The sequence below is a fragment of the Salvelinus alpinus genome, chromosome 1 (genome assembly GCF_045679555.1).
Source record: "Salvelinus alpinus chromosome 1, SLU_Salpinus.1, whole genome shotgun sequence".
NCBI classification, from domain to species: Eukaryota; Metazoa; Chordata; class Actinopteri; order Salmoniformes; family Salmonidae; genus Salvelinus; species Salvelinus alpinus.
Genome location: NC_092086.1, coordinates 48,255,850 through 48,281,052, shown reverse-complemented (window position 1 = coordinate 48,281,052; position 25,203 = coordinate 48,255,850). Strand labels below are relative to the sequence as shown.

Here is a 25,203-nt window from a genome sequence, read left to right as displayed (position 1 = left end):
TTCTTACAAGGCATAAGCCCAGACTTTGAAATTACAGAGGAGCTTGCTTCAGTGCAGTCAATGAAGAGCACAACCACAAGGAAAGATTTATTGCAAGAGGTTAATAAGTATGTGGCAATCCTGGGACTGAGTTTTGAAAAGTTATCCAGTGTGACCACTGATGGGTGCGCAAACTTGACAGGAAAAAACGTTGGCCTTTCAAAAAGGATACAAGATCAAGTAGCAGAGCTGAACCCAGATCAGAAAAGTATTGCATTATTCATCTGGAGGTGCTCTGTAAATGTGTTCTGAAAATAAGCCATGTTGTGGATACAGTCACTAAAGTGGTAAACTTCATAAGAGCAAAATCTTTAAACCACAGGCAGTTTGTCGCACTGTTGGCAGAGGCAGAGTCGGGTCATGCAGATCTCCCCTACCACACAAACGTGAGATGGCTGAGTTTGGGGAAGGTGTTTAAAAGGGTCATCAAAAAGAAAGGAGGACCAAGGCACTCTTCATATAATTAATTAAAATGCCTTTATTAGTATGGCATGTTCAATAGAAACAAAGTTGTTTAAAAACCGACGCGTTTCGGCTGCATGGCCTTCGTCAGGGAGTGCATGGCCTTCATCAGGGAGTGTGTTTAAAAGGGTGTGGGGCCAGAAGTCAGAGATGGATTTCCCTCAACTGCAAGATAAAGAATGATTGGCTGATTTTGCCTTCACAGTGGACATCATGGCCTCATGAATGAACTGAATTCCAAACTACAAGGGAAGGGCCTTTTTGCACATCAGATGTACAGCCTTGTCAAAGCCTTCTAGGGAGAATTACTCCTCCTGACCCGCCAACTAGAAGCCAACAATCTCACCCACCTTCTGACACTATTAGTCTGTTCCTTATCAGATGACCAGCGGGAGAAGTATACATCACCGCTGCGTGCTTTGAATGGTGAGTTTTCTTGTCGTTTTGAGGATTTCAAAGTGTTGGAAAATGACATGCTGTTGGTTTCCTCTCCTTTCACCTTCAATGTGGATAACGCTCCCACTGACCTGCAACTTGAGCTTATCGATCTTCAGTCTGATGCAGTGATTGGAGACCTACTCAAAACAATGTCACTGACGAGGTTCTATGCATCTATTGATGAACAAAACTTTCCAAAGATTAGGAGTCATGCTCAGAAGATGCTTGTACTGTTTGGGTCAACCTATGTATGTGAACAGACATTTTCAGTGATGAAATATAACAAGGCACAGATCATCTCTTACTGACTCTCACCTCTCAGCAATCCTGTGCATAGCGTCAGAAACTATACCTGACTTCACTGCTCTAGTTAATGCCCATCAGAGACTTCACTCCTCACACTGATTGAGTAGTTTAAATGTAATGTTGAGCTCTCTCTCTGTCTTGTATTTTTGTGCATACCCGTTAACAAGAGTTCTGTCCGTGGTGCTGAATGCACAGTGTACTTTTCCCTCCGTGTAGTTCATTGTCTGTTTAATAAAGAAAATACCTACCAAAAGGAGAACATGGATGTGGTTTATTTCTGTGCATGTTAAGAAAGTAAAATAAGTAGCATATCTGGACGTGATTTACAGTAGATATATCTGTCAATACAGTCATACACATGATGTATACGTAATCCTGTAATATGGTTCTGGCCCGCGATGGAAAAAATATATTCTAATGTGGCCCTCCATGGAAAATAATTGCCCAGGCCTGTCCTAGCCTGTTGCAAACAAACCATTTCACCATAGTATCTTAGTCTGTGCCCCTGCCCCTCAGCTAACCTCCTCCATATATATGTCTCTGATGACCCCTCCCTCTGCTCTATCTGTCTCTGGTGACCCCTACCTGTCAGTGATACCACAGGTGCCCAACAACAGTTCAGCGTAGCGTCCCCAGCGTCGCTGCAGGATGATGTCGATGTCCACCGGCTCGTTGTCGATAAAGATCTGCTGCATGCAGCCGTGGAAGTGGTTCAGCTTGGTCTCACACTTCCTGATCGTGTTGTTCGTCTTCGGACACCCTGAGGATCAAAGCACAGAGGGAGGTGAGAAGATATGTTCCTATTGGGTTGTCATTTTGATAGTGAGAACATCAAAATGGTGGCTAGCGGTTAAGAGCGTTGGGCCAGTAACGGAATGGTCACTGGTTCAAATCCCCAAGCTGACTAGGTGATAAATCTGCTGATGTGACATTGAGCAAGGCACTTAACCCTAATTGCTCCTGTATGTCGCTGGGGATAAGAGTGTCTGCCAAATGACAAAAAAAGTTAAAGAAATAATTAATGAAATATAAAACAAATGATGTAGATGAACAGTGTTCTGGTATATAAGAGCAAAAGTAGTGCACTATAAAGGGAATTGGGTGCCATTTGGGACATACCCCAGGTCTGGTCAACAGCTCACTTCAAGTGGTTGCTATGGTAATGTATGTTGATGTTGGGAACAGTAAAGTGAAGAGCCAGAACAGGTGTGGTGAACAGCTCACCTCCAAAGAAGTAGCGGTCCCCTGTGCGGACAGTGAAGGGGTTGGTGATTTTCAGCGGAGAGCCCTCCTCCTCATCTATGGTGATGGACAGTAGGTTGTCCCTGGCTGCTACGTCTACCGTGTGCCAGAAACCGTCATTCAAACGGTAACCTGAAGAGGAGAACAAACAGGAACAATATTAGAACAGCTTTAGATGTAATGGATGAGCAATCAGTATGAATGCAACATAATCCAGTATTAACTTGCCAAAGCTGCATCTTCTACCTTCTCAACAAATGTTCTGCACATTATTTAGAATTTGTAGAAGAGTACGAATTTATTAACGAGGCAGGGTGAGTTCAGTTCCACATTTTGGCTCACCTGCTGCGAACTGTAGTTTCTTCTTGCCTGGCTGAAAGAGTGTGACATTGACCTGTCCCTCACTCAGGCCCAGCTCCAAGGCTCCCAGGTCGTCAGCGAAGCGTGTAAACATCAGCAGGCCTGTGTAGTCCCAGGAACGGAACTTAAACTTGACAAACATCCGAGGCTTCCTGAAGAACCCAGGCACCTGCAGGTAGTTGTTGGGCCCGGCGAAGGTCATGGGTTTCCACAGGATGTCACGGCACGCGTAGTGCATCTTCTTCTGAGAGAAAAGAACACGAGGTACGAGGAAGGAAATAATTGCATTTACAACTAACTACGGAAGAAAGATTAACAACATCACTGTAGGTCACAGGTAAATCGTGTGTGTGTGTTGGTAAACGAGTACGTGATGCAGAGGTGAAGTCTGATGAGAAGCTACACCTGCCGAGGGATGCGTATCTCAGGCTCCTGGTCCTGGGCCATGTTGATGACGTTGATCCCGTTGATGAAGACGTTCTCCAGGCAGCCACGGAAGTTAGGAACCTCTGGGAGGTGGGGCACATTGGGCTCAATCACTCCGCCCACATACATCTAGGAGAGTACCAGCAGATGAATAAATTAGATAAATGTACCCGCATGATCAATGGAATATTATACTCAAAGGCACACATTTATTTGCTGTTTTTTTTTTTTTTTTACTTTATTTAACTAGGCAGATCAGTTAAGAACAAATTCTTATTTTCAATGACGGCCTAGGAACAGATCATGTGTATATCACCCTGAATGACTAGCAGGCGCCAGGTAAATAGTAGGCTGATCTCTGTCTATGACCATTGACCCCTTCAATGACCACTTCATTCCTGTCCTTATGGACCACTGTCACAAGCCTGACTCCAAACTCTCCAGGCCCACTAGCTTCTAATGTTCAACAACAAAAAACATGTCCAGACATGTCTAGTTCTACGACCAACCTGAGTGTCCAGGTCTATGTAGGTGAAATCTCCTTTGCTAATGGCCGTCTCAGTGTGGGCGTCCACTGTGAAGTTGACCTGTCGACCGTAGCGCTTGATGGTGACGTAATGCCAGTGCTGGTCATCTAGTATGTTGCCAACGGTCATTGTGGTCCGACCGTCCACCTGGTTGACCGTACTGCTTCCTTTAATAGGAGGACGGAAATGAATGACGTAAGAATTTGATAGGATGATGGGAGTACTACGATGTAAAACTCATTCAATAATCAAGTTCGCTATAGTTCGCTATAGTTCAAGCTATAGCTATACTGTATGCCGTTTAGCAGATGCTTTTATCCAAAGCGACTTACAGTTACGCGTGTACACATTTTTCTATAAATGTTTCCTTTAGAGAAGGTGGAGCTGAAGTAATGGCTATACCAACCTGAGTTCTCCTCACAGATACAGAAGCCTAATGTCTGCTTCAGCAGTAATGGAGGATTGACAGGGATATTCACGCCCTGTTTCTCATCCAGTAAAGAGAATTGAATCTAATCTAGGAAACTGAACCCCTAAGTCATATCCCAGCCTATCAGATTGTATAATCACCCCACAACATGAATATTTATGTTCCATTAAGCATTTCATTGTATCCTGTATCTTGTGTTTATGACAATAAACATTTTATTCGATTTGATCCTTCACAGACCAACAGGTCAGAGTGCTTCTTATCTGTCCTCCATCTATGGCATACAGCACTCTGACCAGTTTAGAGTCTCTACCCCATGCATTCCAGCTGATCCTACCTAGGCCGATGGTGAGGACGAGGCGTCCTTTCCTCAGCTCCAGGGTCAAGATGTCTCCCTGGACTCCCTCACTGTGTAGCAGCAGCCCGTCCTGCTCCAGGGTCTTAAAGTTCACGGCAAAATGGTCCTGCAGGGTCCGGAACCTCTTCCCTGGGAACATGTAGGCCACCGAGTCGTCCCCGTTCATCTGCATCACGTAGGAGTCTGGCCGAGAGAGAAGGGGAAAGTGGTTAGATGTTAGAGGTTGAATGGCACATTTGTGATCCTATGAAGACTCAAATGGTTGAGAGGCTCAAAAGTGTTCCTGTGATATGGTGTAGATAGATGTTTGATAGATACTGTTTGACGTTGGTGTCATTGAGTTATGAGGGTTGACTCAATTGACTGTTGAGGTTAGTTACTGACTGTTAACTGTGTTAGTTGCACGACTGTTGAGTGTGCTATCTTGAGATTTCGAAGAAGACTCCTACAGCAAATGATAGTTACACTGATTCTGAAGGATGTCCTCACCGTAAGCACAGCCAAACACCTCCAGCCTGACGCCAATCTTGCCTCCATTCTCTGTGTTCCACCCCAGGGGCAGGAGGCGGATGTGTTTGGCTGTGAAGGCATAGTGGAACACATTCCTCTTCACCTGGTGGTAGTTCCAGTTCCCAGGCATCGTCTGTGCACAGCAGAGGGAGAGAGAGAGAGGGGGAGAGAGAAAGAGCGAGAGAGAGAGAGAGAGAGAGAGAGAGAGAGAGAGAGAGAGAGAGAGAGAGAGAGAGAGAGAGAGAGAGAGAGAGAGAGAGAGAGAGAGAGAGAGAGAGAGAGAGAGAGAGAGAGAGAGAGAGAGAGAAAGAGAGAAAGAGAGATTAATAGAGAGAAATAGAGAGAAATAGAGAGAGAGAGAAATAGAGAGAGAGAAAGAGAAATAGAGAGAGAGAAAGAGAAATAGAGAGAGAGAGAGAAATAGAGAGAGAGAGAAATAGAGAGAGAGATATAGAGAGAGAAAGAGAGAGAGAAATAGAGAGAGAGAGAGAAATAGAGAGAGAGAGAAATAGAGAGAGAGCGAGAGAGAAATAGAGAGAGAGAGAAATAGAGAGAGAGAGAAATAGAGAGAGAGAGAAAGAGAGAGAAATAGAGAGAGAGAGAGAGAGAAATAGAGAGAGAGAGAGCGAGAGAGAGAGAAAGAGAGAGAGAGAGAGAGAGAGAGAGAGAGAGAGAGAGAGAGAGAGAGAGAGAGAGAGAGAGAGAGAGAGAGAGAGAGAGAGAATAGAGAGAGAGAGAGCGAGAGAGAAATAGAGAGAGAGAGAGAGAGAGAGAGAAAAATAGAGAGAGAGAGCGAGAGAGAAATAGAGAGAGAGAGAGAGAGAGAGAGAAAAATAGAGAGAGAGAGCGAGAGAGAAATAGAGAGAGAGAGAGAGAGAGAAATAGAGAGAGAGAGAGAAGAAGAAGAGTTATTCATTCACTAATAAACAGATGAAAACAGATTAGTGTTGTCAGACTCTCTCACTGAGGGATAATGTGTTAATGTTGTCTCTAACTGTTACTCTGTGGTGAACATTTCTAAAATGAACATGAAATCAAACAACCCACTGGGAACACACTGGTTGTTTCCACGTTATTTCAATGAATTTCAATGAAATTGAAACAAAAGACTGCCAAGGATTACATTTGAATGACTGTTTTTTGACCTGACAGACCCCAACCTAAATGGATAGTTCACTCAAATGTCATCATTTCATAACAGTCACTCCTAGCCTGTAGACACCTTTCAAGCTGAGAACAAATAATAAATAATTTGAGTAAATTATCCCTTAATAACCCCCCCCCCTCTCTCCCCTCCCTACCGAGTTCCCTCCTTTCATAACGTAAGGCGTCCAGGAGTCGGGGCGGTCACCATAGAGAAGGGTGTACTTGGTGACCCAGTCATAGGAATTGAAGGTGCCCTGGGTGGCGATGGCCTGGATGCGGTACTTCCTCTTCAGATCAATCTGCAGCCAGGGCTGTCTGTCCCGGGGGGACGGGGACCAGCCACTGCTTCCTGGAGGAGGAACGCAACGCACACACACGTCATCAACCAGAACTCACACTCTGACTTCATTACAGACTAAACACACACATAGATATAGGTAATATTCTCACACTGGCCATGCGCACACACACACACACACACACACACACACACACACACACACACACACACACACACACACACACACACACACACACACACACACACACACACACACACACACACACACACACACACACACACACACACAGTTCTCATCACACAGAACACAGAGCTACTGTAGATAATAGGCAATATACACAACATAAATCCTCCAATCACATACACAACACCAACTGGTCTACATAAAGACATAAAACAAAAAAATGAATCAATGAAGTAGTTAAGAAAAAGAAAACTAACCATACAATTTGGCAAAGTTGGCCGAGTACAAAAAGTTATATCTGGAAGAGGCCAAGAAGGAGTTGGCATAGAGCGAAGATACCAGGGGATCAACACATTCATCTAGGACAAAAGATGAGAGAGAAGAGGCGGTTAAACACAGAGATTACAGTAATACTCAGAGTACACAATACATCATTCTCCAAAACCGTTCAAATCACATGATAACATCAGGGATTTCCGCTGAACAGAACCCAACATGTCTAGTGGTGCCTCTCCTCACACAGATAAGGGACAGACGTTGGATTGCAACTAATTAGGCACTGCATAATCTGTCCTGTAGCTGGCCACAAGCTATGGACATTCAAAAAGTCTGATTACATTCAGAGGCAGGAAAACAAAAGCACAGACTAATTAGGCCTCTTGTGTGGTGTGCGGTAATAACCCTTCCAGAATATGACCTCCCATCTGCACAGTGCATGGTGCAGTCATCTGTAACGCTACAGTATAAAATGGCTCCTTAAGAACAGGTGGAGCTGTACTGGTGAATCTAACCATCAATCCTCCCAGATAAAGATGCAGAGACCTAACTAATGTCTTTATTTCAGCCGTAATGGATGGTGGATTGAGTCAGGCATGAAATCAGAAGCCAGTAAGTATTTTTCCACTGTGCCTGTGAGATGAATGATCGTTATCAAGAAGATAACCTCCACCCGTCCCCTTTTATTGAGCTAAAGAAATAAATGGAATATGCAGAGGGCTTTCAGCTTTGCAAACACATTTGGAAATGAACAGTGTGAGTGCGAGTGCGAGTGTGTGTGTGTGTGTGTGTGTGTGTGTGTGTGTGTGTGTGTGTGTGTGTGTGTGTGTGTGTGTGTGTGTGTGTGTGTGTGTGTGTGTGTGTGTGTGTGTGTGTGTGTGTGTGTGTGTGTGTGTGTGTGTGTGTGTGTGTGTGTGTGTGTGTGTGTGTGTGTGTGTGTGCGAGTGTGTGCGAGTGTGTGTGTGTGTGTGTGTGTGCGTGTGCGTGTGCATGTGCGTGTGTGTGTGTGTGTGTGTGCGTACGTGTGTGATCATATACATCTGTTTGCATGAACTACTATGCAGTTAATGAACGGCGTTACTGACTGAGGCCTCGTCTGTCTCTCAGGGAGATAGCTGGTGTTATTCTATGGGTGCCTAGTGGACAGATAGCAGCAAAATAAATCAGAGGCGTTCCCTCATCGTCTCATCAACCGTCTGTCTCATCCGCCGTCCCCCCTCCTCGATAAATACCCTCAGCAATTAGGAATCACTATAATTCTGCCTAATCTTGTCACTGGCACAGATAAACCCACTATGTCCTCGCCATGGTCACTAGAAAACACTGCCTTATCTTCTGCAATGTCATAACATGTCTGTTACTCCTCCGCCCAGCTCAGAGTCATGTAGATAGGTAGAAAAGGAATAGATCGACGGACAGTTGGACCAAAAGGCTGAGAAGATGGAGAGAGAGAAAAAGACAAAGGGGGGAAAGAAAGAGAAACCCAAATCTCACAGTACAAAACCTGGGGAGGCTAAAACAATGCTCCCCCCCACCCTCATGTCTTGGAGTAATCCTCTCTGTTACACGGTTGTTGTTTAAAACTAGTTTCACCGTTGTAGCTTCTATTAATACAGCCTTCTCTGAGGTCAAACCGATGAGGGAGGGAGGGAGGCAGGGAGCGACAGAGAGAGGTCGAAACCAGGAGGGAGGGAGGGAGGGAGGGAGGGAGGGAGGGAGGGAGGTTGTAGACTCATCTTTTAGAACACCTCTTGAATAGGGAGAAAATAAATGGAGACAGGAGCGTCGGAGCGGAAGAGCTCAAACAGGAACAACTATCAGGGGATAACCTCAGCTGAAGAATTAAACCTTATCTCTGTACTCTCCATACTACCCCACAGTATATGAGACAGCATCATTGAACTGGTCAGGCACCCTTGTTAGAACAGTCAGTAGTACACTATGCCACTCACTCTGAGCCTAAATGCCTTCTATTTCATTTCCCACCCTCAAAACAGCTCAATCTGTCACGGGACCTTGAATGCTGTCATCCAAGGACAAGGCCATTCAGGTGGAAAGAAATCAGCTGAGCCAGAGACATGTGCTGCCTTTGACCTTGAGTGTTTTGTATACTGTCTCTGTCTGGGTATCTGAGTCTGGACTGGGTGACCTTTCTGGCCATGTCCCCTGATCCTCTCCTGCAGACATTACAGAATGAGAACTCACTGTTAATGAGGTACGTCATGAAGTACAATACTCTGCTTCCTATAGTTTGTTAGTCAAGTCAATAATTATTCAGCTCCAACAACAAAGCCTATAACTAACCCTACACTAATAGAAGTTAAAGTGTACTTCCAGTTTAAGGTACATAGATTTTTGTTAATTTCTGTGGTGAGCAGTGTAGAGGGTTGTAGAGGGTGGAGAAGAACTACAGGTAGTAAAGGCATAGAGAAAGCAGAGAGCCAATGGGACTGCTTTAGGTTAACCCAGGCCTTGCCACTCAACGCCCACCCCCTACTGAAAGGATGCTCTTCTCTCTTCCTCTCCCCCCTCCATCCGACTCCAAACCTCCCTCCACCCTCTCCTCTCTCCTTACATCACCTATCCCTCCATCTCACTCAGCATGCCTCTTCTCTCTCTCTCTCTCTCTCTCTCTCTCTCTCTCTCTCTCTCTCTCTCTCTCTCTCTCTCTCTCTCTCTCTCTCTCTCTCTCTCTCTCTCTCTCTCTCTCTCTCTCTCTCTCTCTCTCTCTCTCTCTCTCTCTCTCTTCCTCTCATTTTATCTCAAATACCTCTCGAGTGGGTGTCGCTGTGTCGCAGTTACTAAAAGATGTACCCAGAGCTTATCCAGACAAGTCCACCCCCCACTCTCTCTTCCTCTTCTTCTCTCTCCCTCTCACTTTCTTTCTCCCTCTCTCTTTCTCCTCTCCCTCTCCATCTCTTTCACTCTCACCCCCTCTCTCTCGATCATGCTACTTCTCTCTCTCACCCTCTCTCCTACCCCCATCTCTCTAACTCCCTCTATCTATCTCTCTCTCCTTCTCTCTCTCTCTCTCCTCCCTCTCTCGCTCTCATAAATTGTATTTAAGGGCTTTATTGGCATGGGAAACATATGTTAAAATTACCAAAGCAAGTGAAGTAGATAATAAACAAAAGTGAACTAAACAATAGAAATTAACAGTAAACATTACACTCACAAAAGTTCCAAAAGAATAAAGACATTTCAAATGTCATATTATGTGCAAATAGTTCAAGTACAAAAGGGAAAATAAATAAACGTAAAAATGGGTTGTATTTACAATTTGTTCTTCATTGGTTGCCCTTTTCTTGTGGCAACAGGTCACACATCTTTCTGCTGTGATGGCACACTGTGGTATTTCACCCAATAGATGTAGGAGTTTATCAAAATTGGGTTTGTTTTTTCAAATTCTTTGAGGGTCTGTGTAATCTGAGGGAAATACGTGTCACTAATATGGTCATACGTTTGGCAGGTTAGGAAGTGCATCTCAGTTTCCACCTCATTTTGTGGGCAGTGTGCACAAAGCCTGTCTTTTCTTGAGATCCAAGTCTGTCTACAGCCGCCTTTCTCAATAGCAAGGCTATGCTCACTGAGTCTGTACATAGTCTCTCTCTCTCCCGCTCTCGCACTCTCCATCTCTCTCTCTCTCTCTCTCTCCCTCTCTCTCTCTCTCTCTCTCTCTCTCTCTCTCTCCCGCTCTCGCACTCTCCATCTCTCTCTCTCCCTCTCTCTCTCTCTCTCTCTCTCTCTACACCACCACCACCAGGGGTTCTCTCAATCGATCTATCATTAAGGGAATGGCTTGGCTCAGTTGGCTATAAGTGGCTTATCAGAGATGCTGACGCATCAGTCTAGTGTTACTGTAGGGTGGAGAGGCTGCAAGGGGCTGGGGCTGTCTGGGCTGACACATCACAATTGCTGTGCATATTGAAACAGCCTCCTCCGGACACATCATGCAGTGGCCCATGATAAATGATGTACAGTGTGATGAATATCTCTGCTTTTTCATGTATGGTTAGGAGCCAAGAATTCTAATGTTAAATGCCAGAATGTTTTGTATTGGGGTTGTGTGGCACACAGAGTGAAAGGCAGGTTGGTGCGTGTTAGAGTGCAGACTGAATTATTCATAGCCAAAGTCAGGCCTCACAGTGGGGAGTGTCTGCCTGGCGACACGGAGGACTGAGGGAAAGTACAAAAAAAAGAAGCTAAATATGAAAGACATCAAAGCCCCAAAACATCTCATATACAGGACCATCATCCCACAGCATCCTGCATCTGTCTAAGAATAGAACCGAACAACGTTTCCACACTGGTGCACCTCTATCCTCCATATCAATTCCCCTCACACACACACACTCACACACACACACACACACACACACACACACACACACACACACACACCCACACTCACACTCACACACACACACACACACACACACACCCACACACACACTCACAGCAGGGCAGCTGCACAGACAGTAGCATAGTAGGAGTGCTCCAGCAATGCTGTGTGTTAGCCCCACCCCAGATGAGAATGTCCCAGGAATGGAGTCTCCGTTCTAATCTGGCTCAGTTCCACTGTGTACCTCACATCCCATCCACAGCAGATGTAGAGTATATTCCTGGTTGCCTGCCTGACACAGCCTGTCGTGGGCACTGCCTCATTTGCCTGCCACCACCCAGATACACAGGCCTGGAGGCCAAACTACAGGGGGTAAATCACCACAACACCATCACAGTAAACCAGTCAGGTTCCAAACACCATAGTGCGATACTACACCCCTAATAGCCAGTATTTACAACCAACTTCCCTCAATACTGAAGGCATACAGTTGTAACACAATACACCACAGAACAAAATGCCAAATACTCTACTGGTATAAACACATCTAGAAAAACTGTGTGGTTACCCCAACACACACATGGATTCCATAACACCACCTAGTTACCCAAAATGGAATCCATGTGAGACCACAACACAAAATACATGTCGTACCACATGACCATAACAATTGTTCACAACGTATTTATACAACCAAATGTACCCTACATGGACATACAGTACAACTCACCACAATATTACACCCAAATGCCCCAGATATTTAATTCCCACCTTAATCACTCTATCTGATAGTCCAGCAGCGCGGGTTAGCCTGCCTGTGTGATCCTCTTACAGTAGGCTAACACCGCCACAGCACCAAGAGGGCACTGGGGCACTAAGTATTCACTAGTAATCCCTAATATAGCCTAGAGAGAGAAAGACAAACGACCTGCTCTGTTTACTGTACTATATGCAGTGATAAGAAGTGAAGTAACAATGTTTTTCATAAGTTTAGACCTTTACATGGTACATTCATATATCATGGTGTCAGGTGGTCCTAGCCCACCATCCCCCCTCTCTCCCTCCACCCTCCCCCTCCCCCTCCACCCCACCCTATCTATTCAAAAACTGCTTGGTGAATCACCCTGCTGCAGCCTTTAATTCAGATCTTCTGAGGTAATTGTATCGACAGTGATTTATGGAAAAACACACCACCAAGTGTTTCTCCACATGCATCTCAAATCCATCTCCCTACGACCTTGCATGTTATACCCTGCTGTACAACCACATCAAAAGCGACTATTAAAAACGATGTACATCATTGATCACGGAATTCCTGTTAGGAATTTTTGCCGCGTCATGCGTGTTCCTAGATGAAGGGGACGTTTTGCTCGCGTACAGGTGATGAGCACACACTCTGCGAAAGTACTGCAGTGGGGTGGTCCCGCACGCAGCAGGCAGGTTAGGACACGGCTCAAATTATTCCATCATCCCACAGAACCCTGTAGCTTTTACAGATAATAAACCACATTTCAGTGCCATCATTATCATACAGTTTGGGATATTCTCTACGACACAGTGGTTATTTGTCATGACCATTACAGAGTGCTAGAGAGGTGGGCGGGAAATGAACCATGCGATGCAGAAACTTGCACGCTGGCGCGAGAAAGCACTGCAATGCAGAAAGCCCAGTACGAGACTGTAACCGCCGCGCGCCCTCAGGAAACATGCCACTTGACTTTCCTCAGAATTCAAAGCAAAAATATATAGATTATGCAACTGTGTAAAACATAACAGCCATCGTTAACCCTTATACAATGTTTTGATGATTATTGGTCATTTCAAATCAGATGTTCTGCCCTTCAAAGACTAGATGCACCTATTGCCCAGAGGTTTTTGACACTTCTTTCTTGATTCACATTTTTACAATGAATCCCTTTTTATGTCAATATTGTTATCAATATGCTGCATATACAGGCTTAGGCTATTTAATTAATATGATAGCAATAGGCTAACGAAGGACAAGACACTGACATAAATGACCGTTACTGTTTCACAAGACTTACGTGATGAGCATTCTTGAACACCCAAAAATAAAAGGCTTATGCTCAATATTTTGCAAATCATCCTTTACAGAGGACACGCGTTTCCGCACATGCTATGTTAATTAGATCGTAGATTGTGTTCTCCTATCCACAGGGCACGGTAGCATCCTTTCACCCCCCTTTTCCCAACTTTAACTAGCGCCGTTTCAACTCCTCTTCCCGGGATCTCGGGTAGCCTCTGCCGGGGCGGGGACGCGCATCAGTTACTGGTGCTGATGCTGCGCTTCACCGAGAGCGCGCACTGCTAGGCTATATTTTATGTAAATTGTTTTTAATTAAGGTCACATATAGGGGACACATTTCCAAGTGATCATTGTGATCACTTTGTGGATGTGAAATACTAGCAACGCGTGCTTTGACACTGTGACTTCAGTGGATACTCCAGAATTCCGCGTAGTTTTTGGTCCAGAAGAAGGAAGGTAGGAAGGAAGGGGTGGGAGAGAAAAAAAACTTTTTTGTCGAGCAAGCTACTTCTGTTTCCCAGTAGATCATTTGAACCCTATACGTTTGACTTTCTTGTCAATAGTTCCGCAAATATACCTAGTCAGTAGCTTAGTGACCCAGGATTTATGCGATTCGTTTTACCGTCGTAGAATAAGGTTGTTCCTTTCCCGCATCGTTACACTCGTATACTGCTTTAGTTTGGCATCTCCCATATTATATCAGTGGGCTTGGCATGCGGTACTTCTCACGGCCTCGCACTGGTCATAGGCGCACTGAGCCTATCAGAGAGCATCATCAATTTGGTCAAAAGCCTCTTACTCCCCTGAGACCAAAAGTCTGACAACGATTCTGACGTTTATAATGTCTGCCGTTGCTCCCTAGTTATGTGGTCGAAATTAATATTGTGCTTGACAAGAGAGAGTAGCCTACAGTAGGCTACACCACAACCAGTTATGTGGAGGACTGACCTTGACCTACAATAGGGCCCTGAATAGGTACCAACAAAATTACAAGAGACTGATAATGTGTCGCCCAGGTTACTGACTGCCAGTTTGTGGCTGATGCTGAGACAAGCAGAGGCAGAGAGGATAGGGTGGGGGCGGGTTGGTAAGATTGACTGGGGGATTTATCTATGAAATGCGTGGCACACTGGCCATAAACTAAAAAGGCTTTGGGATTAAGAAGTGGGTTTATGGGACAGCGGGCAGCGGCAGTGTCAGTGCCGGGATGGGGTGAGATTGGACGTCAAGGCGAGTGTGGGATTTGCGTTTTCAATCAAATCAGATTGGCATTTTGTAATCTCTCTGCCTCCACCTCCCCCAGCAATATCAAAACATCCTATATACCTTTGGAAATGGAATATATGAAGGTTATACTCTCTAAGAAGATGAGGAGGAGGGGGAGGAGTAATAGGCTAGAGTTGTTTTTCTTCCCACTAATTGCTTGTATTAAAGAATAATCATTGTGGTTTTAAAATGCATGTCACCTTGCTTGGATTGGTTCACTCAGCAAAGCACTGATTGGTCAACAACAGTGAGAAAAATAGAGCTAAGGTAGATTAGAAAAAAAACTAAAAGTCATCAATGAAAAAAAATAGCACACACACACACACACACACACACACACACACACACACACACACACACACACACACACACACACACACACACACACACACACACACACACACACACACACACACACACACACACACACACACACCAGAAAGTGTTAATCTCTCTCATTCACACACAGGTGTATACATTCAGGTTGGGGTCAGGGGTCAAACTGAATGCAACATCCATCTTGATTACCATCTGTTTCCAGGGTGACCTTGACCTGTCTCTTCTTACAGTTTGTGGTGAATCTTCAAAACTCTTCGTACAGAACTCCAAACGGTTAACATTTGAAACACAGCCAGTCTTACATTCAAAACCTTTCATTGTGCATTCATTTTGTTTGGAGACATCTCTCACCACACAACCATTGATCCAAAATATAAGTTTACTGTGAAATATAATGAGTACATTCGTTTAATCACCAAAACACAACATAATGATATCTTCTCAATGCAGTTATTTTAACAGCCCGTTAGCAATAGCAAAAATGTAAGATAAATGTTTCAAAATTGCTATTTGAATGTAGATGCTACAACATTACACTGTTTTCACATTAGGCAATACACTTGTACTACCCATTAAAAGTGACTGAACATCAAATTTGCCAAATTTTTATCCCATGTGTGTGGTCAATGGTGTGACCATTGAAGACATCTTTCACAATATCCACTGTATATACAAAAGTATGTGGACACCTCTTCAAATTTGTAGGTGTATAAAATCGAGCACACAGCCATGCAATCTCCATAAACAAACGTTGGCAGGAGATTGGCCTTACTGAAGAGCTCAGTGATTTTCAACGTGACACCATCATAGGATGCCACCTTTCCAACAAGTCAGTTCATAAAATGTCTGCCCTGCTAGAGCTGCCCCAGTCAACTGTAAGTGCTGTTATTGTGAAGTGGAAACGTCTAGGAGCAACAACGTCTAGGCCGCGAAGTGGTAGGCCACACAATCTCATAGAACGGGACCGCCAAGTGCTGAAGTGCGCACCGCGTAAAAATCGTCTGTCCTCCAAACGTCAGCACAATAGTCTGGAGCTTCATGAAATGGGTTTCCATGGCCGAGCAGCCGTATACAAGCCTAAGATTACCATGCGTAATGCCAAGCATTGGCTGGAGTGGTGTAAAGCTCGCCACCATTGTGGAAATGCATTCTCTTCACCATCTGGCAGTCCAATGGACGAATCTGGGTTTGGCTGATGCCTGGAAAACGCTACCTGCCCGAATGCATAGTGCCAACTGTAAAGTTTGGTGGAGGAGGAATAATGGTCTGGGGCAGTTTTTCATGGTTCGGGCTAGGCCCCTTACTTCCAGTGAAGGGAAATCTTAACGCTATAGCATACAATGACATTCTAGACGATTTTGTGCTTCCAACTTTGTGGCAAAAGTTTGGGGAAAGCCTTTTTCTGTTTCAGCATGACAATGCCCCTGTGCACAAAGCGAGGTCCATACAGAAATGATTTGTCAAGATTGGTTTAGAAGAACTTTACTGGCCTGCACTGAGCTCTGACCTCAACCCCATCGAACACCTTTTGAATGAATTGGAACATCAACTGCGAGCCAGGCCTAATCGCCCAACATCTGTGCCCGACCTCATGAATGTTCTTGTGGCTGAATGAAGCAAGTCACCGCAGCAATGTTCCAGCATCTAGTGGAAAGCCGTCCCAAAAAAAGTGGAGGCTGTTATAGCAGCAAAGGGGGGACCAACTCCATATTAATGCCCATGATTTTGGAATGAGATGTTCAACATGCAGGTGTCCACATACTTTTGATCATGTAGTGTACCTTAAAAAAGGTAGGGGAGTGGATCAGACAACCAATCAGTATCTGGTGTGATCACCATTTGCCTCATGCAGCGCGACACATCTCCTACGCATAGAGTTGATCAGGCTGTTGATTGTGGCCTGTGGAATGTTGTCCCACTCCTCTTCTATTGCTGGACATTGGCGGGAACTGGAACATGCTGTCGTACACGTTGATCCAGAGTATCCCGAACATGCTCAATGGGTGACATGTCTGGTGAATATGCAGGTCATGGAAGAACTGGGACATTTCACCTCATGCTGAAACATGAGGTGATGGTGGTAGATGAATGGTATGACAATGGGTCTCAGGATCTCGTCGCGGTATCTCTGTGCATTCAAATTGCCATCGATAAAATGCAATTGTGTTCGTTGTCCGTAGCTTATGCCTTCCCATACTCTAACCCCACCACTTGGCACTCTGTTCACAACGTTGACATCAGCAAACCGCTCGACCAAACGACGCCATACACATTGTCTGTGGTTGTGAGGCCGGTTAGATGTACTGCCAAATTCTCTAAAACGACGTTGGAGAGAAATGGTAGAGAAATTAACATTAAATTATCTGGCAACAGCTCTGGTGGACATTCCTGCATTCACCATACCAATTGAATGCTCCCTCAAAACTTGAGACATCTGTGGCATTGTGTTGTGTGATAAAACTGCACATTTCAGAGTGGTATTTTATTGTCCCCATCACAAGGTGTACTTGTGTAATGATCATGATGTTTAATCAGCTTCTTGATATGCCACACCTGACAGGTGGATGGATTATTTTAGCAAAGGAGAAATGCTCACGAAATGGGATGTAAACAAATTTGTGCCCAGAATTTGAGACAAATACGTTTTTGGAACATATGGGTCTTTTATTTCAGTTCATGAAACGTAGGACCAACACTTTACATGTTGCGTTTATATTTTTGTTCAGTGTAGTATACTGGTCTATGACTGGCCCAGTGGATATTAATTATACCATCGGGACTTTACACTCTAGTCTATGTTACATGACAGGCCTTAATAGTTATTGAAAGTAATGGATCAACAGCTTAACAAACCGTTTCATAGAGCCTCATCGCACCGAAATGTCCCACAGACATCATAACAACATGTCCCACAGACATCATACCTAAATGTCCCACAGACATCATAACTAAATGTCCCACAGACATCATACCGAAATGTCCCACAGACATCATACCTAAATGTCCCACAGACATCATACCTAAATGTCCCACAGACATCATAACTAAATGTTCCACAGACATCATACCTAAATGTCCCACAGACATCATAACTTAATGTTGCTCCAAGGACGTCATATGAAACAATCAACATTCCAAAATACGTTTTGAAGGCAATCATTCTGCCTACTGAAATTGACTACAATTTACTTGATCAATGTATTCATTTGTATTCATTTGTGTGTATAGCATTAATGAGTTGAAAATATTATGCGTTGGAAATAATGTCAGTCTAGGATTCGTTGCATTCTTGTGTTATACATCAACTGACCACCAGATGTCACCTGAGGCTCAATGTTAAAGCTCAGTCCCTGAAGGACGCAGGCTGTGACTGCTGCTGTCCACATCTCACCTTGTCTATTCATCACTAGACTTTATTCTCCCCCTCGAAAATGTGCCTTTTTACTGACACTAGGAAATGTATGAAATCTGAACACACTGGATGAATAATGTGCAAATAGCTACTGGGTCAATATGCTACTTCAAAATCCCAAATGACCTTTCTCATAAGTATTACATATTCCTAAAATGATCATTTTTATAGTTTAGCACTTTTCTCACTCATTCTCTCTCTCTCTCTCTCTCTCTCTCTCACACACACACACACACACACACACACACACACACACACACACACACACACACACACACACACACACACACACACACACACACACACACACACACACACACACACACACACACACACACACACACACACTATGTCTCCTTTCCCACAGGGAATTTTTTACCAGATTGTACTTTGGCCAGCCCCCATTGGAGAGTGGGTATTTTCCATAGGGGTGCCATTGTACAAAGCAAGGGACACAATCTGTGTAACACACACACACACACACACACACACACACACACACACACACACACACACACACACACACACACACACACACACACACACACACACACACACACACACACACACACACATGGTCCGGTGCTGCAAAGAAGAACCTAGAAAAACTGTAGCTGGCCCAATAGTATGCATGCCAGTCTCTCTCGTAAGTTTCGCTTCTTGTTTTTATAGGAAACATTAATGTGTTGACACACACACTTACCCCACCATACATTTCTTTTCACAGCCCCCAAATCAAGTGAACAGAAACCCTGGCTTTAAAAAAACAGATAAAGCAACACCTCACAGCACCTCTCGCCTGTTTTACCTAAATATTTTGTGTGTATGTACTGATATGTATGTACCAGTGGAGGCTGTTGAGGGGAGGACGGCTCATAATAATGGCTGGAACGGAGCGAATGTAATGGCATCAAGCACATGGAAACCATGTGTTTGATGTTGTTGATAACTTTCCACTGATTCCACTCCAGCCATTACTCCGTGCCCGTCCTCCCCAATTAAGATGCCACCAACCTCCTGTGTTATGTACTAATATGTATTGTACTGGTATGTATTGTACTGATATGTATTGTACTGGTATGTATTGTACTGATATATATGTACTCGTATGTATTGTACTGATATGAATTGTACTGATATGTATTGTACTGATATGTATGTACTGGTATGTATTGTACTGATATATATGTACTGGTATGTATTGTACTGGTATGTATTGTACTGATATGTATTGTACTGATATGTATGTACTGATATGTATTGTACTGATATGTATTGTACTGATATGTATGTACTGGTATGTATTGTACTGATATATATGTACTGGTATGTATTGTACTGATATATATGTACTGATATGTATTGTACTGATATGTATTGTACTGATATGTATGTACTGGTATGTTTTGTACTGATATATATGTACTGGTTTGTATTGTACTGACGTGAATTGTACTGATATGTATTGTACTGATATATACTGTACTGATATGTATGTACTGATATGTATTGTACTGGTATGTATTGTACTGATATGTATGTACTGATATGTATTGTACTGATATGAATTGTACTGTATGTATTGTACTGATATGTATATACTGGTATGTATTGTACTGATATGTATTGTACTGATATGTATGTACTGATATGTATTGTACTGATATGTATGTACTGATATGTATTGTACGGATATTAATTGTACTGGTATGTATTGTACTGATATGTATTGTACTGATATGTATGTACTGATATGTATTGTACTGATATGTATTGTACTGGTATGTATTGTACTGATATATATGTACTGGTTTGTATTGTACTGGTATGTATTGTACTGATATGTATGTACTGATATATATGTACTGATATATATGTGCTGATATGTATTGTACTGATATATAAATGTACTGGTTTGTATTGTACTGACGTGAATTGTACTGATATGTATTGTACTGATATATACTGTACTGATATGTATGTACTGATATGTATTGTACTGGTATGTATTGTACTGGTTTGTATTGTACTGGTATGTATTGTACTGATATGTATGTACTGATATCTATTGTACTGATATGAATTGTACTGTATGTATTGTACTGATATGTATACACTGGTATGTATTGTACTGATATATACTGTACTGATATGTATGTACTGATATGTATGTACTGATATGTATTGTACGGATATGAATTGTACTGGTATGTATTGTACTGATATGTATTGTACTGATATGTATGTCTAACTGATAGCCTACAGTAGATGCTACTGAATGCAAATGTCATATATCCAAATGTAAATCATAAATGTTTGATTATTAATGTTCTGTATTATGTCAATCATAAATGTAGGCCTCGGGTGGACCCCAGGAATAGTAGCTGCTGCTATCGCAACAGCTAATGGGGATCCTAATAAAATACCAAATACACACACAAAAACATACACAATACACAACTGGGGATGCAGACAAGTCCTGACGCACACCCAAATGTTCCCTAGAGATAGTTTCACTGATCATGGATGACTGCTAGATGTCATGAAGATGGATGGAAGGAAAAACGTGGTATGATGAGCACGTTCTTCATTTATATGTGTATACTGTGTGACAAGCAAACAATGAAGTTATAGTAAATTGAAGAGGACCTGTGTATGTGTGTGTGTGTGTGTGTGTGTGTGTGTGTGTGTGTGTGTGTGTGTGTGTGTGTGTGTGTGTGTGTGTGTGTGTGTGTGTGTGTGTGTGTGTGTGTGTGTGTGTGTGTGTGTGTGTGTGTTTCCATCAGAGAAAACGGAATGTCTCTCTTTATGATGTTGAAGTGTACTACTCATGATAGCTGGGTGCTTTTTGTAGACAGGCATTTCTCCAGCCCCCACCCATGGGAGCCACGAGGACCCCACACACTGGTGGTCTGTTGTCCATCCACCTGTGTGACCTCCACCAGGATGACTCAGTCCCAGCTGAGAGCATGCCCAGCAGGGGGCATCCAGACTGGGATCCCACCTGGTGTCAGCCCCCCTCCTGGTCCAGCCACACTGTTAGCTCAACAGGTGCCTCCTGGACAGCTGCTACAATGAGCAGAGCCCGCTCCAACACTCAGGACTTAGAGTGGACATAGACAAACAAAATAAGCAAGCAAACACGCTTAAAAGAGTGATTTCCCAGCCATCCTAAAAATGCTTTTGTAATAGTTTTCTTTACAGTTCATGAAGTGTGTACAATGCAACAGATATCTCACAAGTGCATATCCAGCAACTTCCTGAAAATGCTTTGTGAAGTTCCTCTTACATGAAATAACTTCCCCCTAAGTAAAGTTTCCCCAATGGCACTGAGAGGAACTAATCCTTTTTTGTCTTTTCAGCCAGAGCAGTAGAGGTAGGGTTATAATAAGTCTTGGCCAGTATTCACTGCTCTATCATCACATTCCACTTTACTATGTTGAAGTGCCATGACAGCAGCATGGTGAGGTTCACTCAGGTCACGTGACTGGGGAGTGTGAACACTGTCTGGGTGTCACTGGGCCTCCACCAACACGCTGCTAATGAAGGACCACTTCATCATCTTTCTCTTACACACCAGCACGTGCGCACACGCACACACACACACACACACACACACACACACACACACACACGCTCTGTTCATTTCCAAATGTGTTCGCAAAGCGGAAAGTCTTCTGCATATTACATTTATTTCTTTAGCTCAATATTAACCGTTCACACACACATCTCCAACAAACACTCAAACACAAGGAGACGATGGAGACGATGGAGACACGCACTGGTAGCTTCACAAAGACGGCAGCACCTGCACTGAGTTTAAATACCAACAGCTGTGCCCTACTGGAGCAAGAGCTGAGGCTCTTTTGTTCCCACTGTTTGCTGCCAATCCCACACACATGCACGTTTGCGCGCACACACACACACACAGACTCATGCACACTTCCCCCTGCCTAGTCCTATATTTCCCCACACGCCAGACAAGCCATACATGTTTAGTCTGTCTGCCAGTTTGTTTGCCCACTGTCTTCTCTTTCTGTTGCCCTGTCTTCTCTTTTTCTTTGATGTTGATTGCTGACTGTAGCACTTGACAATTGCAGCTGGGACGAGAGGGTAAAGGAAAACAGATGGGATCAGGTGACCGAATGTGAGAAAGGACTGGTTTGAGTGATGGGAATTCAACTTAGCACAACACAAACAGTGAGTCTGAGTATACAGTACGAGACTGTTTCCAGTGGAGTTTGTCCACAAAGGACACCTTGTGCCTGTGGAACAAGATCTTAGATAACAGACACAATGAGGTGGGAAACCCTGTGATTCACTTGGTTTGGTCTCACTAACACTGTGTGTTCATCCTCAAAGTTACTACAGTTTTTTACAATCACTTTGGCACTAATTTCAGAACCTTGTAGTCATTTTTCAAAACTCTAGACACAAAACTCAAAACGGTCATCACTTGTAACACAGGCTGTCCAATGTTGATAACATTGCATTGTGCATTCATATCTTTAAAGAAACCTTGCACTTGCAGAATCATTGGTTCAAATAACTGACTTATCATGAAATACCATAGAAACATTCATTTAGATTACCCACACATAAGATACCGATAGTTTCACTGTGTAGTTGTTCGTACAATCATTAGATATTGTAGTACAAAATAAGTGATATATGTTTCATTGTGGTACTACACGTAAATACATCACTGTAAAAGGACTAGTAGAGAGAATACTACAGACACAGTGGAATCATTGAAGAAAATCTGAAATGTATTGATGAAATACAATAAAATCACAACATAGGCTTCTTTGAGTCAAGCAAAAATAATTAGCTACAAAAAAGAAAAAACGACAGTCAAATGTGAACTGCAGTGTTCCTCACCTGGCTTACTGTAAAAAGCAAAACAAAGAATTGATTACTGTACTTCTATATTTCCATCAACCTTGTCTTGTGGATTTGGCCACAGGTTCTCATCCACATTACAATGGATGTTTTCATTAGCCAAACATCTTGGGAAGAATCTTTGGGCATGGCGAATCCAGGCCTGACACTGGTCTGCCGTGATGTCATTGCATGCGTCATTCATGGCCTGGAGAAGGGTGGCTTGTTCGTGAGGGCGCCTATCATATACCTTCCACCTCCATGTGGAGAAAAATTCCTCAATCGGGTTAAGGAAAGGAGAGTATGGGGGTAAGTACAGGGTGGTAAATTGTGGATGGGCCTGAAACCATGCTTGCACCATTTGAGCATGGTGGAACCTGGCATTATCCCACACAATTACATAAGTCACGCCATCAGCTCCAAAGACCAGATTTAGCTCATCAAGGAAGGTTACAAGGAGAGCTGCATTATATGATCCAATACGAGGTCTGCGTCCCACCACACCATCTTCCCGAAATAGCCGCACACATGGTGATGTTGGCCCCACGTTGTCCAGGTACTTGGATGGTTGCCCGCTGGCCACTGAAATTTCGATCTCTCCTCATTGACTTGGCCAGGTTGAAGCCTGCCTCATCCAAAAATAGGAATTTGTGATGGTTTTCATCAGCATCCAGCTCCATCACCCTCTAAAAATACATTTTGGAAAGAGAATTACTGATTACAATGATGCAGAATTTTGGGGGAATTTTTTCACAACAGGCATCTTGAAACTGAACATACCTGAACATACTCAGTCCTCAGTTGCTTCACTCTATCTGTATTTCTTTCAAAAGGCACACGGTTTAGCTGTTTTAGAGATACCTGGTGCCTTTTCAGCATGCATGCAATAGTCGACAAACTTATGGCTTCCACATTGTTGAACATGTCGTCATTGTCCAAGATGTGCAGCTGAATTTCTGTAAGACGAATATCATTTCTGTCCCGAACCAAATTGACCAGCCCGCTCTTGTTGGTCAGTCAGAATTTTTCCTCTGCCTCCCCTATTTGGCCTAGTCTTGATTCTGCAGGGAAAATGACAGTAAGAACACATTTAGTAACATCACCTACTCTGTGGTACACATTGGCATGCAATATACAGTCATTTGACAATTGAGAGTAGCCTAATGTTTAGTGCTGAAGACTTACCGGTTCTCATTGCGGAAAGTTCTGATGATTGAGGCCACGGTTGATCTTCTGAGGTTTGGTTGAATCATTGTAGCTGCCTCAGTCATTGTCATGCCATTATTTACAACATGGTCTACAACTATTGCTCGGATTTGATTGGACACTCTTTGCTGTTGCTGCCGCTGTCTTGGTCCGTGGCCTTGTCCTCTACCACGTTCCCCCATACCTCTCAAACGAGGCCCACGACCACCTCTCAGAAGGGGTGCTTGTCCCCTGCCATTCCTTTGACCACTGCACATTCCTTGTCTTCCTCCTCCCACTGCTTGACCTCTATTGTGACCTGGATCACCTGACGGCTCCATGTTATCAGTATATTGTTGTACGTGGATATGACTCATTTCACTATATACTCGTTGTAATGAGGTGCGTACTGGCGGCAGAGAAGTCAGGCGCAGGAGAGCGAAAACTGATTTACAACGGTGTCGTTTAATCAACATAAACCACTGTCAACAGAACAATACATGAAATGGGTCAAACAAAACCCGGTAATCACCAGCATACCGTGCACAAGCACTACAATAAACAATTATGGACAAGGACATGGGGGGGGACACAGAGTGTTAAATACACAACATGTAATTGATGGAATTGGAACCAGGTGTGATGGAAGACAAGACAAAACCAATGGAAAATGAAAGTGGATCGGCGATGGCTAGAAGGTCGGTGACGTCGACCGCCGACCGCCGA

At 43.7% G+C, this 25,203-nt stretch overlaps 1 protein-coding gene across 2 annotated transcripts in view; it reads right to left on the bottom strand.

Annotated features, from left to right (window-relative positions):
* The window catches only part of LOC139578685 (contactin-associated protein 1-like), a 32,106-nt gene extending 18,169 nt beyond the window's left edge, over positions 1 to 13,937 (bottom strand). The window contains exons 1-10 of one of the 2 annotated variants that reach the window (XM_071406621.1): positions 13,393 to 13,937; positions 6,987 to 7,088; positions 6,400 to 6,593; positions 5,078 to 5,231; positions 4,568 to 4,771; positions 3,783 to 3,967; positions 3,253 to 3,402; positions 2,830 to 3,091; positions 2,470 to 2,619; positions 1,831 to 2,005 (exon numbers count right to left, since the gene is read on the bottom strand). In XM_071406621.1, coding sequence (XP_071262722.1) covers positions 1,831 to 2,005; positions 2,470 to 2,619; positions 2,830 to 3,091; positions 3,253 to 3,402; positions 3,783 to 3,967; positions 4,568 to 4,771; positions 5,078 to 5,231; positions 6,400 to 6,593; positions 6,987 to 7,088; positions 13,393 to 13,453 — 1,637 coding nt within the window. In that variant the 5' untranslated portion in view covers positions 13,454 to 13,937. The remainder of the gene's footprint in view (positions 1 to 1,830; positions 2,006 to 2,469; positions 2,620 to 2,829; positions 3,092 to 3,252; positions 3,403 to 3,782; positions 3,968 to 4,567; positions 4,772 to 5,077; positions 5,232 to 6,399; positions 6,594 to 6,986; positions 7,089 to 13,392) is intronic. The other variant, XM_071406630.1, reaches the window with a different exon arrangement.
* Between the last annotated feature and the right edge of the window lie 11,266 nt (positions 13,938 to 25,203).